Source organism: Leptodactylus fuscus, chromosome 2, assembly GCF_031893055.1.
Source record: "Leptodactylus fuscus isolate aLepFus1 chromosome 2, aLepFus1.hap2, whole genome shotgun sequence".
NCBI lineage: Eukaryota > Metazoa > Chordata > Amphibia > Anura > Leptodactylidae > Leptodactylus > Leptodactylus fuscus.
Window position 1 is genome coordinate 182,915 of NC_134266.1, and position 15,431 is coordinate 198,345.

A 15,431-nucleotide genomic window follows, 5' to 3' on the forward strand; every position below is an offset into this window, starting at 1 on the left:
CACGGGTTAATGATGAAACTATAGAACAGCTACTGGTTCCTAAACCATACAGGAAAATGGTGTTGGATATGGCCCACTCTCATGTATAAGGGGGTCACTTAGCGGCAGACAAGACCAGGGAACTTATTTTTCAAAGGTTCTATTGGCCAGGGTGCTATAAGGAAATAGAAAACTATTGTAGGTCTTGTCCAACCTGCCAGGTGAATGCTCCTGTCGCACATTTCAGGAATCCCTTGATACCTTTGCCTGTCATTGAGGTTCCTTTTGAACGGATTGCTTTGGATATTCTAGGGCCCTTGGTGAAGTCAGGCAGAGGGCATCAATATATTTTGGTTATACTGGACTATGCTACCAGGTATCCAGAGGAGGTCCCTTTAAGGAAGCCCACAGCCAAGTGCATAGCCAAGGAGCTGTTTCATATGTGCACGAGGGTGGGGATTCCCAAGGAAATCTTGACAGACCAGGGTACACCTTTTATGTCTAAGGTCATGAAGGAACTCTGTAAGGTTTTTAAAATCAGACAGTTGAGAACCTCTGTGTACCATCCCCAAACTGACGGCCTGGTAGAGAGATTTAATAAAACCCTAAAGGCAATGCTAAAAAAGCGGTTGAAAAAGATGGAAAAGATTGGGATTGCCTATTACCGTATTTGCTGTTTTCTATTAGGGAAGTTCCTCAGGCCTCTACAGGGTTCTCCCCGTTTGAGTTATTATATGGTAGACATCCCCGTGGTCTCTTAGACCTTGCTAAGGAAACATGGGAATCTGAGTCCACGCCATACCGCAGTGTTATAGAACATGTGGCCAGCATGCAGGAGAGAATCTCCAAAATAATGCCAATAGTAAAAGAACATTTACAGAAGGTGCAGGAAATGTAAAAGAGGGTGTATAATCGCTCTGCTAGAGTGAGAGTGTTCAGTCCTGGGGACCGGGTCCTAATACTTGTTCCCACGGTAGAAAGCAAGTTCCTGGCTAAGTGGCAGGGCCCTTTTGAGATATTGGAAGGGGTTGGAGAGGTAAATTACAAGGTGCACCAACCAGGGAAAAGGAAACCCATACAGATTTACCATGTAAATCTGATCAAACCCTGGAGAGAAAGGGAGTCCTTGGCCACGGTAACCTTCCCTTCCACAGTTGTAGAGTCAGAACACCACAGAGTGGGAATAGCAGAGACTCTGTCCACTTCTCAGAAACACGAAACAAGAGAATTCTTGCAACACAACAAGGAAATGTTTTTGGGTTTACCAGGGTGTACCACTGTGATTGAGCATGAGATCATTACAGAACCACACGTAAAAGTAAAAGTAAAACCCTATAGAATACCTGAGGCCTGTAGGAAGATTGTGTCAGAAGAGGTGCAGAGGATGTTATCTCTGGGAGTAATTGAAGTGTCCAAGAGTGACTGGTCTAGTCCGATTGTACTGGTTCCCAAACCTAATGGGACTTGGCGTTTTTGTAATGACTTTAGAAAGCTTAATGAGGTTTCAAAAATGGATGCTTACCCTATGCCACGGGTAGATGAGCTCATTGAAAAGTTGGGCCCAGCCAGGTACATAACTACCTTAGATCTGACAAAGGGGTATTGGCAGATATCACTGGCTAAAGATGCCAGGGAGAAAACAGCGTTTTCCACTCCTGACGGTTGTTTCCAATATGTCAGGATGCCATTTGGTCTGAAGGGAGCTCCTGCCACCTTCCAAAGGGCAATGGATGCCATCCTTGCCCCACACACAGAATTTGCGGCAGCCTATCTAGACGACATAGTTATTTTTAGTCTGGATTGGAACAGCCATTTGAACAAGGTTCAGGCTGTTTTGGATGCTCTTAAAAAAGCAGGGTTTACGGCCAACCCAGAAAAATGTGCCATAGGCATGGAGCAGGCGAGGTATTTGGGCTATGTTGTAGTGAGGGGCTTGATTAAACCCCAAAACAATAAAGTGGACGCCATACAAAGCTGGCCTCGCCCACTCACAAAAAGACAGGTAAGAGCGTTTTTAGGAATTGTGGGGTATTACCAGCGGTTTGTACCCAATTTCGCTAGCATGGCAGCACCCTTATCCGACCTAACTAAGGAAAGAAAATCAGTGATGGTACAGTGGTCACCCGAGGCAGAGAGGGCTTTTCAAAATCTTAAAACAGCCCTGTGTAGACAACCAGTATTAATAGCACCAGACTTCTCAAAAGATTTTATAGTACAAACAGACGCCTCAGAGGTCGGCTTAGGAGCCGTATTGTCACAAGAGGTCAATGGGGAGGAACACCCGGTGATGTATCTAAGCCGGAAATTAAGTTCTGCAGAGAGGAACTATTCCATTGTGGAAAAAGAGTGCCTAGCAGTCAAGTGGGCCCTGGACTCACTGAGATATTATCTCTTAGGCAGGAGATTCAGGCTAATCTCAGATCATGCTCCACTAAAGTGGATGAGTAAAAATAAGGGGAATAATGCGAGAGTGACACGCTGGTTTTTGCTGCTGCAGGACTTTGACTTTACAGTCGAGCATAGACCCGGAAAGGCTCATACAAATGCAGATGCCTTGTCTAGAACCCATTGTTTTTTTTCTAAAGGTGCCAAGCCCTACGGCTTTGGGCAGAGGGGGAGGATATGTAGGCAAGTGGAGGGAAAGGTGGTGGAGGGAAGGTATATTCCATTGAGATGGCTCCTCGCCACTAGGTAAATAATGAATCCAGTTCCGGGTCTTGGGGGTAGTCATAGACCCAGGTTCCAAGCTCTGGCCCTGAGTTTTCTTAGAACACATTTGGAGCCTTAACCCTGTGAAGTCAGGAGGGTGTGTCGGACTTTCATTACTGCTGCTGCTATTGAGAGTTGAGGACCCAAACCCTGTGTAGCTGGGGAGAACCAGAAGGGCCAGCCTGCTAAGTTTGTGGACTGCATTGCCTTGTGGCTGAAGTAAGCCTTTTGTTTTCCTTTTTGCTGAAGAAAAGCTATTTATGTTGAACTTTGTGAATTTGCACCTAATAAACCAAGCACCAGTGTGAACCTGAAGACCAAGCTTCACGTGTGTTTTACTTGCCTGACAACCAGCCCCAAGCACCCGCTTTTACATAGCACACGGGGGAGGATTAGATACGTGCCTCTGCACACAGTACCCCATGCCAGAGAATTAGATACGCACGTCTGCACACAGTACCACATGCCGTAAGATTAGATATGCACGTCTGCACACAGTTTCACTTACTGGAGGATTAGATACGCGCCTCTTCACACAATACCACACGGGAAGGATTAGATACATGCATCTGCACACAGTACCACACGCCAGAGGATTAGATTCGCGTCTCAGTACACAGTACCACATGCTGTAGCATTAGATACGCGTGTCTGCACACAGCTTCACACGGCAGAGGATTGGATACATGCATCTGCACACAGTACCACATGCCAGAGGATTGGATACGCACATCTGCACACATTTCCACATGCCAGATGATTAGATACGCACGTCTTCACACAGTTGTACATGCTATAGAATTAGATACACACATCTGCACACAGTACCACATGCCATAGGATTAGATACGCGCATTTACACACAGTTCCACATGCTGTAGGATTAGATATGTGCATTTACATACAGTACTACATAGGAAAGGATTAGATATGCACATCTGCACACAGTTCCACACACCGGAGGATTAGATAGATGGCTCTGCACAGAGTACCACACATTAGAGTTTTACTCCAGGTTTCCATAGCAACCCAGCCATTTTTCTTCACTGCTGTATGTCAGCTTTAAAGAAGCAGGGCACCGTGGATGACACTGTTACACAAGGTCACATACACACAGCTTTACTCCAGGTATCCATAACAACTGATCACAGGTTTTTTACTGATGTCCAAAATGAGATACACATAATCACATGACGCTTATGGACACACACAAACAACATACAAGATACACCAGTGCAAAATTGGACAATTCTTATGGGGCCACTACACAAACATAACATGTAATATACCCGTGCGAAGCCGGGTCCTCCTGCTAGTTAATACATAAATGATCAGATATCGGAGTCAGTCACATCATGAGGATGTACAAGATAAACATTGTAACTCACCTAATACTTGTAGTTCTGTGGATCTGAAGAATGTGCCCGCATCATTTACAACCTCACAGGTATACGTCCCCTCATCAGATATGTCCGTGTTACTGATAGTCAGCGATAAGTTGTCACTTCTCATCCTTGGACTGCAGTTGCTGTATGATCGTATTGTATTGTTTTCCTGTATGTGATGTGACATTATACAGGAGGAATGATATAGGTGAAGCTTCCATGTAACTTGTAGTAATGTATCTCCAGGATCAGCCTCACACTGCAGGACCCCAGGTCGACCTCTCCGCACCCGCACCAAGTCTGAAAGGAAGAGAAGACGGAGAATAAGAATAATGAGGCCCCATAATATACAGACATGTGATACTACAAGGAAGAGAGTTAAAGTGAACCACAAGCAGAATCAAATCCGGACCGACTCTCCATACACAATTATATTTTGCTCAGAGAAGCCATAGTGTACAATGAGTCCAGAATAGAGAGACGTTCCCTGGGTGAGGTTTACAGGGGACCTTTCCCCACTTCCTGCAACTCCACCTCTTTGTGTCCTTCTATAGTCGCCGCTCCACTGATTCCAGCACAGTTGGATTTATCCCTTTAGCCCCCACCATTCCTGAGCTATCATGGCTATTAGTTTCACCACAATTATTCTCTCTGCTGTCAGGTGGGCGGTTCCTGCCTTTCTGGTCCCACCAAGGACCGCCCACCTGACAGTAGAGAGAATAATTGGGGTGAAAGTAACAGAAATGATTCCGGAGGAAAGATGAGAAGTCGAGAAAAAACTCCAACTGCGCTGGAATCAGTGAAGCCGGAACTATAGAAGGACACAAGGAGTGAGAGTCATACGAGGTGGTGGAAGGTTCTCTTTAAGGTGTTTGACAAGTCTCCCCCTATTTCCACAAAGAGAGAAGCCAAACAATCACGGCAAGGCAGGAGCAGAGAATCCCTCAGAGAAGCACCCGGGGCCCTTCTCCCATCCTGTGACTGCCCCAGAGCAGCGAGTTTGGAGCCCCTATATCAAACTGAACGTTTCGGGAGACATGAATGTCGAGACAGATTATCTTTAAAGGAAGCAAAGGAAGCTACCATTGAAGTGTGAGTATGGTGTGAGACTATATGGCACTGTCCTGTATGACACCACTATACCTGCTACACTATATCGCACTGTATGGGCGGCTCCTGTTCAATGGCAATATGGCTGCTCCACTATGCACCGCACTCTTTCAGGTCCTACAACCCGCTGTATACAGCCTGTCCTTGCCTGAGCTGTTGTCCAGACACCCCCACTACATCACCTGAGGCTGCCCATTGACAATGGCAGACACATGGACCCTGATGTAGATGTTGTAAACACAGTGCATGGAAAACTTCCATGGAATATAGTGGACAAGTGGACAGATTTAATGCAACAGAAGAACGTAAGGTCTAGTGGGAAAATCCACCAGCCACAGTGGAGCACAGCACTATCCTGCTGTCATGGGGGACTGAAGAGCCCAGTCTCGTCCTCTTGCTCTCCTACGACGTGTCGGTTTGTGGAATTGTCTGACTGCTCTTTGGCTAAGAGGTGACTTCGCTCTATAAATGAATTTCCAGGCTCTCCCTTCTTCAAGCTCTGCTCCTCACCCACAAGCCATGAGCTTGTCTACTTATTCATAGGTAGGAACGGGCCCTAAAATACAACACTGTCCCTGCACTGGACACCCTGGGGGACACCTGACATAATGGATTACAAAGAACTTCCCCCTTTGGTGCAACTTTTTCCACCCAAAAGTGCTAGAACATTGTATAAGTCTTATAGTATATAACAGGGGTCGGCAACCCCTGGCACGCGAGGCATATTTTGCTGGCACGGCAGCCAGCCTGCAACTTTCATAAACTAAATTGAGAGAGAGCGTCCCTTCAGTGCTCTGGTAGAGCTGCGATGTAGGACACGCCCCTTCTCACTGCCACCAATCAGAGGTGAGCCTCTCACTGCACAGGATAAGGGCTCCCTGGAGCTGCTGCTACACGTGAGGAGGAGCTCCTGCCGTCTGCAGCCTGAGGAGGAGAGGAGCCAAGTGAAAGCAAAAACAACACCAGGTACGTGTGTGTTACTAACGATCCTTATTACTGTCAGGCATTTGGGGTTATTAATTTAGTCTTAGTAACTCCATGTGCCTCACATTAATAGCAGTTAACCCCATCATGTCCCTCACATTAACCCCTGTGTGGCTCACATAAGGGTTACTGATATGTGAGAGATATGGAGGTAATAATAAAGAACCTATATAATGAAGATATTCACTTATCTCCATATGTCTCACATATCAGTAACCCTTATGTGAGCCACACAGGGGTTAATGTGAGGGACATGATGGGGTTAACTGCTATTAATATGAGGCACATTGAGTTGTATCCTGCAATGCACATGACCAGACTCTTTATCTACAACTGTGGATAAAAGTACAGACTTATATATTTCAATTGACCCATATATACAGCCATTCTTTTTGTGGCTGTGTATCTGGGCCAAATTGAAGAGCTGAAAACTATGGAGCAGGTCCTATATCAGTCCTATACATCCCCTATATGTGTCCTATACATCCCCTATGTCTGTCCTATACATACCCTATATCAGTCCTATATGTCTCCTATATCTGCCCTATACATCCCCTATATCTGTCCTATACATCCCCTATATGTGCCCTATACATCCCCTATATGTGTCCTATACATCCCCTATATCTGTCCTATACATCCCCTATATCTGTCCTATACATCCCCTATATCTGTCCTATACATCTCCTATATGTGTCCTATACATCCCGTATATCTGTCTGCATTTGCAGCCCTGTCAATTCATTTTTAATGTATAGGTCAGTGAAAACCACATCCGTGCCATTTGTATGCAGGAGGCCTAAGGCTGAGGCCCCACGTTGCAGAAACGCAGCATTTTTGTTGCAGATTTTGATGCGGTTTATTTCAACCTAAGCTAAAAATGGCTACAGAAGGAATGGGAAATATATAGGGAGCTTCTTATACGTCTCCCTTCTGCTCAATCCACTCCTGGTTTAGGCTCAGAAAAACACAGCAAAATATGTAACAAAAAAAGCTGTGTTCCCTGTGCCTCAGCCTTAGGCTAAAGCCCCACGTTGCAGAAACAGCTTTTTTTCGTTGCAGATTTTGCTGGTTTTTTTGAGCCGAAGCCAGGAGTAGATTGAGCAGAAGGGAGACATATAAGAAGCTTCCTATATATTTCCCATTCTTTTTCTAGCCATTCTTGGCTTTGACGGAAAAAAAAAGGCAGCTAAATCTGCAATAAAAAAGCTGCATTTTTGTAATGTGGGGCCTCAGCCTTCGTGTGATTCTATTGGGTGGTGACACTGTAACTAGATGCAATTATAGCCAAATCCAGCTCCTGGGCACCAGTGCATTCACTTTGGTGTAAGTGTGACACCCATTTATTCCTGGCTTGGGTTTTGCTATTACTGCACCGCCAGGAACTAAAAGTGACAAATTTATCTGCGTTTCACTTAGGGAGCGTTCACACTACCGTTGGTGTCTGACAGCTAGTGTCCGCTAAATCAATGCAAAATGTCACAGACACAGCTAGTGTCCGCTGCTAATGTCCACACAAGATTCTTAACAGACATTAGCAGTGGACACTAGCTGTCAGACACCGACTTTAGTGTGAACGCTCCCTTACAGAATACTGAAGTTACTAACAGCCGAGGACTGGATGGAGCATACAGGTACATTGTGTGTCAGCGCTCTACAGGTATGACCTTACTCTGCTCCCAGTCACATACACTCACCGGCCACTTTATTAGGTACACCTGTCCAACTGCTCGTTAACACTTAATTTCTAATCAGCCAATCACATGGCGGCAACTCAGTGCATTTAGGCATGTAGACATGGTCAAGACAATCTCCTGCAGTTCAAACCGAGCATCAGTATGGGGAAGAAAGGTGATTTGAGTGCCTTTGAACGTGGCATGGTTGTTGGTGCCAGAAGGGCTGGTCTGAGTATTTCAGAAACTGCTGATCTACTGGGATTTTCACGCACAACCATCTCTAGGGTTTACAGAGAATGGTCCGAAAAAGAAAAAACATCCAGTGAGCGGCAGTTCTGTGGGGGGCGGAAATGCGTTGTTGATGCCAGAGGTCAGAGGAGAATGGCCAGACTGGTTCGAGCTGATAGAAAGGCAACAGTGACTCAAATAGCCACCCGTTACAACCAAGGTAGCCAGAAGAGCATCTCTGAACGCCGCACAGTACGTCCAACTTTGAGGCTACAGATGGGCTACAGCAGCAGAAGACCACACCGGGTGCCACTCCTTTCAGCTAAGAACAGGAAACCGAGGCTACAATTTGCACAAGCTCATCGAAATTGGACAATTGAAGATTGGAAAAACGTTGGCTGGTCTGATGAGTCTCGATTTCTGCTGCGACATTCGGATGGTAGGGTCAGAATTTGGCGTCAACAACATGAAAGCATGGATCCATCCTGCCTTGTATCGGTAACGGTTCAGGCTGGTGGTGGTGGTGTCATGGTGTGGGGAATATTTTCTTGGCACTCTTTGGGCCCCTTGGTACCAATTGAGCATCGTTGCAACACCAAAGCCTACCTGAGTATTGTTGCTGACCATGTCCATCCCTTTCTGACCACAATGTACCCAACATCTGATGGCTACTTTCAGCAGGATAATGCAATGCCATGTCATAAAGCTGGAATCATCTCAGACTGGTTTCTTGAACATGACAATGAGTTCACTGTACTCCAATGGCCTCCACAGTCACCAGATCTCAATCCAATAGAGGAGCATCTTTGGGATGTGGTGGAACGGGAGATTGGCATCATGGATGTGCAGCCGACAAATCTGCGACTGCAACTGTGTGATGCCATCATGTCAATATGGACCAAAATCTCTGAGGAATGCTTCCAGCACCTTGTTGTATCTATGCCACGAAGAATTGAGGCAGTTCTGAAGGCAAAAGGGGGTCCAACCCGTTACTAGCATGGTGTACCTAATAAAGTGGCCGGTGAGTGTACATTACCACTAATTGTGGGTTACGCATGTACTTACATTGCTTCTAAAGGAAAAGAACATGTGTATCCAGGCAAATAGTGGTGAGCGCATGTGGCTGGGAGCGCAGTATGACAGCACCCCTATGTTGTGGTTTGTGCTATATGACTTTAGTGTAGGTGTCGTCAGCTTTACAATTATTGCCCGACACTCCGAGGACCTCATCTTTGATTTTTTTTATTCAAATCGGCACGCCGAACAGAAAAGGTTGCCTACCCCTAGTATATAACATAACACATGATGCAATAACAACATTTCACAATACGATAAAATAACATCCTGCACATTCCTAAAACAGGACGCCTGGTTCTCCATTCCACGAGGTGGCCACAAGTCACTTCCTATTTCAGTCTATAGGAGATACAGGAACTGCGAGGTACGCTACTGTACATGTACATGAAGAGGGACAAGTATCCAAAGTTACATATTATTTGGTGTGGAAACTGGGCAGTTAAGTTCTTGGAATCAGTGGGGTCCCGGCAATCAGACCCCCTCCCCCAACCAACCATCAAATCAATATGTTATCCATGGGAAATCTCCATTGAGGTGAAGGTTTACCTTGTGATCATTTTCTGAAATCAGTCAAAAACTATCACTGGTAGGATCAAAAAGAGCAGAGAAGGAAACCCCGAGTCCCGCTCCACCCTCAGACCTTGCACTAGATGGAAGTTTGCAGACTGTTCCTTTAAGGGTTTATTCATATAAAATCCTAAACATATAATGTAATCCCTGTGCAGATTTTGGATTTCAAAAAGTTGCAAAACTCTCTTTTATCCTGCTCTATGTGAATAAGACTCAATGTCCTCCCCCATGAAAGGGAAATTCACCGACTCACAGCTGCGCTTTTCTTTCGCTTTGTAGTGTTGGCTCACACTTGCCCACACATGAGTTGCACTTTATGTACAGTCATCTACAGACTAGAGAAATCCTTTTTGATTTCCAGGGCGTAATCTTCACAACCTTCCACTCCCCCTTCCCCCAGTGAGCCTACAGTTTACAAGAATTGCAGTTTACAGGATGGCGGTGGTGCACATATGACCTTATACGACATGTTACCCCCTGACGGGGCATTTGGGTCTCTTGTGATAATGCTGTGATATTGTCAGCAATGTTAAGGATTGTACACACTGTAATTATGCAGCATCATAAACCTCTGGCTAAAAGGTAAAAGGAACCTTTTAAGGAGCGTAGGGTAGTTTGGTCATCAGCTCTTAAGGGTACAACCTAAAAAGGACCTTTCACCACCCTCACCAACTCCAACTCTTTGCTTCCTTCAATAGGCTCCGATCCACTGATTCCGGTTCAGTTGGAATTTTTCTCTATCCCCTTCACCACTGTTTTAACACACAACAGCGCGCCAAAAGGACGCAGCACCACTTGGCATTAGGAGGGCAGATTTTGCTGGAATAGTTTGCAGGTCATATCAGAGCCCTAAAGTATCTTTACAATGGAAACCCCCAAAAAGTGACTAGCAGGAGGACTCGGCTTCGCACGGGTATATTTAATTTTTTGTTTGTCTAATAACACCATAAGAATAGGTTGGTTACTATGAAAACCTGATGTAAAGCTGTGTGTATGTGAAGGCTGAAGAACCTTCAAGTTTCCATTGGTCCATAAGTGTCAAGTGGTCCTGTGTATCTCAGTTTGGATATCAGTGAAAAAAATCCGATCGGTTGTTATGAAAACCTGGAGCAAAGCTGTGTGTATGTGATCTTGTGTAACAGTGTCATCCACAGCGCCCTGCTCCTTTAAAGCTGACCTACAGCAGTGAAGACAAATTACTGGGTTGGTATGGAAACCTGGAGTAAAGCTGTGTGCATGTAGAGACTAAGCACCTGTGAGCTTCCTTTGGCTGATAAGTGACATATGACAGTGTGTATGACAAGTGGAACATGAGTGAAAGACTTGCAGGTTTGTATCAGCTTATACAGGTCATTGTTCTAGGAATACTGTATCTCAGGAATGGTACGTCCAAGAGAGCTGAGACCCGGCCTGTCAGGAGTTCCGTAAAAGTGTCATGTAATCCAAAAACCAAATCATCTAAGTCGGGGCTCCAAAAACCAGATAGTGGCTCCTTCCCTTCTGTGCCCAATCACATACATGACACAGTTCAGTGGGGTATCCCGGGTACAACAGTGTCATGTATGTCAGCATAAGCTGCTGTTTGGTTCCCCACAGGGCACACAAGGGAAGGCTCTAAGGCCGTAGATTTAGATTGTCTGTTTTTGGTATTTCATGTGTTGTTTGTAGAATCCCAAAAGTGCCAGTAAAGGAAAAAGTGACCCCATTTTGAAAACTGCGCCCCTCATAGAATTTCTGAAGGGGTGTAGCGAGCACTAGTTTTTCATATGTTAATACACAGTGGGTGGTGAAATGTGACTCTGTAACTTGTGCACAGAACATGGGGGACACTAAACACCCCAGGATTTTCCCACTAGTTACTTGGGTTGAAGAGACATTTTGGGGGGTCAGTTCCATCATAGACTATAAGTATGGGGAGTACTGTGATTTTTTATTTATACAGTGGGGGAGATAAAAGAAATACAAATTATTTTTAAGATTGTAAATGTTTTTCCTGTTCATTGTACAGAATAAGTTACATAGGTTACCTTTGTTCTGCGGCTCGGTACGATACGACCTCATTTATATTTCTATTGTCTTTTATGTTTTTGCCTCATCACCTTCTGAGAAGTGCAAGATATTTCTCCTCTGATAGGTCTGACTTCTTGTGGCTTTGTGTATTATCGGTTCCATATTGAGTTACATATGATTTGATCACTTTTCTAGAGGGCAGGTGGCGCTCTCTCTACTTCTGCTTTTTTTTTTTTTTTTTGCTTTTCTTTTATGATATTTGTTGAGCAGGTGAAATCATATTTCGTTTTATTGAGTTGATACTAAAGAAGTATTTTTTATTATTATTTATTTTTTAACCTAATAAATTCATTTTAAAATTGAAACGGGCCATTTGGGGGTTTTACTTATTCAATTATTTTTATAAATACTTTTGAACTGTTTTTTTAATCTCTATTTGTATTTTTACATTTACTATGATCTGAGCGCTTATTGAATGTAATGCACTGCAATGTCCGTGTATTGCAGTATATTATATCCATGTATTGCAGTATATTATATCCATGTATTGCAGTATATTATATCCATGTATTGCAGGATATTATATCCATGTATTGCAGTATATTATATCTATGTATTGCAGTATATTATATCCATGTATTGCAGTATATTATATCTATGTATTGCAGTATATTATATCTATGTATTGCAGTATATTATATCCATGTATTGCAGTATATTATATCTATGTATTGCAGTATATTATATTCATGTATTGCAGGATATTATATCCATGTATTGCAGGATATTATATCCATGTATTGCAGTATATTATATCCTTGTATTGCAGTATATTATATCCATGTATTGCAGTATATTATATCCATGTATTGCAGGATATTATATCCATGTATTGCAGTATATTATATCTATGTATTGCAGTATATTATATCCATGTATTGCAGTATATTATATCTATGTATTGCAGTATATTATATTCATGTATTGCAGGATATTATATCCATGTATTGCAGGACATTATATCCATGTATTGCAGTATATTATATCTATGTATTGCAGTATATTATATCCATGTATTGCAGTATATTATATCTATGTATTGCAGTATATTATATCCATGTATCGCAGTATATTATATCCATGTATTGCAGTATATTATATCCATGTATTGCAGTATATTATATCCATGTATTGCAGTATATTATATCCATGTATTGCAGTATATTACATCCATGTATTGCAGTATATTATATCTATGTATTGCAGTATATTATATCCATGTATTGCAGTATATTATATCCGTGTATTGCAGTATATTACTGTATATCCATGTATTGCAGTATATTATATCCATGTATCGCAGTATATTATATCCATGTATCGCAGTATATTATATCCATGTATCGCAGTATATTATATCCATGTATTGCAGTATATTATATCCATGTATCGCAGTATATTATATCCATGTATCGCAGTATATTATATCCATGTATTGCAGTATATTATATCCATGTATTGCAGTATATTATATCCATGTATTGCAGTATATTATATCCATGTATTGCAGTATATTATATCCATGTATTGCAGTATATTATATCTATGTATTGCAGTATATTATATCCATGTATTGCAGTATATTATATCCATGTATTGCAGTATATTATATTCATGTATCGCAGTATATTATATCCATGTATCGCAGTATATTATATCCATGTATCGCAGTATATTATATCCATGTATCGCAGTATATTATATCCATGTATCGCAGTATATTATATCCATGTATCGCAGTATATTATATCCATGTATGCAGTATATTATATCTATGTATTGCAGTATATTATATCTATGTATTGCAGTATATTATATCCATGTATCGCAGTATATTATATCCATGTATCGCAGTATATTATATCCATGTATCGCAGTATATTATATCCATGTATTGCAGTATATTATATCCATGTATTGCAGTATATTATATCCATGTATTGCAGTATATTATATCCATGTATGCAGTATATTATATCCATGTATTGAAGTATATTATATCCATGTATTGCAGTATATTATATCTATGTATTGCAGTATATTATATCCATGTATTGCAGTATATTATATCCATGTATCGCAGTATATTATATCCATGTATCGCAGTATATTATATCCATGTATCGCAGTATATTATATCCATGTATCGCAGTATATTATATCTATGTATCGCAGTATATTATATCCATGTATTGCAGTATATTATATCCATGTATTGCAGTATATTATATCCATGTATTGCAGTATATTATATCTATGTATTGCAGTATATTATATCCATGTATTGCAGTATATTATATCCATGTATTGCAGTATATTATATTCATGTATCGCAGTATATTATATCCATGTATCGCAGTATATTATATCCATGTATCGCAGTATATTATATCCATTTATCGCAGTATATTATATCCATGTATTGCAGTATATTATATCCATGTATCGCAGTATATTATATCCATGTATGCAGTATATTATATCTATGTATTGCAGTATATTATATCTATGTATTGCAGTATATTATATCCATGTATCGCAGTATATTATATCCATGTATCGCAGTATATTATATCCATGTATCGCAGTATATTATATCCATGTATCGCAGTATATTATATCCATGTATTGCAGTATATTATATCCATGTATTGCAGTATATTATATCCATGTATGCAGTATATTATATCCATGTATTGAAGTATATTATATCCATGTATTGCAGTATATTATATCTATGTATTGCAGTATATTATATCCATGTATTGCAATATATTATATCCATGTATTGCAGTATATTATATCCATGTATTGCAGTATATTATATCCATGTATTGCAGTATATTATATCTATGTATTGCAGTATATTATATCCATGTATTGCAGTATATTATATCCATGTATTGCAGTATATTATATCCATGTATTGCAGTATATTATATCCATGTATTGCAGTATATTATATCTATGTATTGCAGTATATTATATTCATGTATTGCAGTATATTATATCCATGTATTGCAGTATATTATATCCATGTATTGCAGTATATTATATCCATGTATTGCAGTATATTATATCCGTGTATTGCAGTATATTATATCCATGTATTGCAGTATATTATATCCATGTATTTCAGGATATTATATCCATATATTGCAGTATATTATATCTATGTATTGCAGTATATTATATCCATGTATTGCAGTATATTATATCCATGTATTGCAGTATATTATATCCATGTATTGCAGTATATTATATCTATGTATTGCAGTATATTATATCCATGTATTGCAGTATATTATATCCATGTATTGCAGTATATTATATCCATGTATTGCAGTATATTATATCCATGTATTGCAGTATATTATATCCATGTATTGCAGTATATTATATCTATGTATTGCAGTATATTATATCCATGTATTGCAGTATATTATATCCATGTATTGCAGTATATTATATCCATGTATTGCAGTATATTATATCTATGTATTGCAGTATATTATATTCATGTATTGCAGTATATTATATCCATGTATTGCAGTATATTATATCCATGTATTGCAGTATATTATATCCGTGTATTGCAGTATATTATATCCGTGTATTGCAGTATATTATATCCATGTATTGC

The 15,431-nt window shown here is 40.9% G+C and overlaps 1 protein-coding gene across 1 annotated transcript in view; it reads right to left on the reverse strand.

The window, feature by feature from the left end:
* LOC142193544 (cell surface glycoprotein CD200 receptor 1-B-like) overlaps positions 1-15,431 on the reverse strand; it is a 37,221-nt gene that overhangs the window by 20,353 nt on the left and 1,437 nt on the right. The window contains exon 2 of the mRNA XM_075262516.1: positions 4,077-4,373. Within this exon, the coding sequence (XP_075118617.1) occupies positions 4,077-4,373 (297 nt within the window). The remainder of the gene's footprint in view (positions 1-4,076; positions 4,374-15,431) is intronic.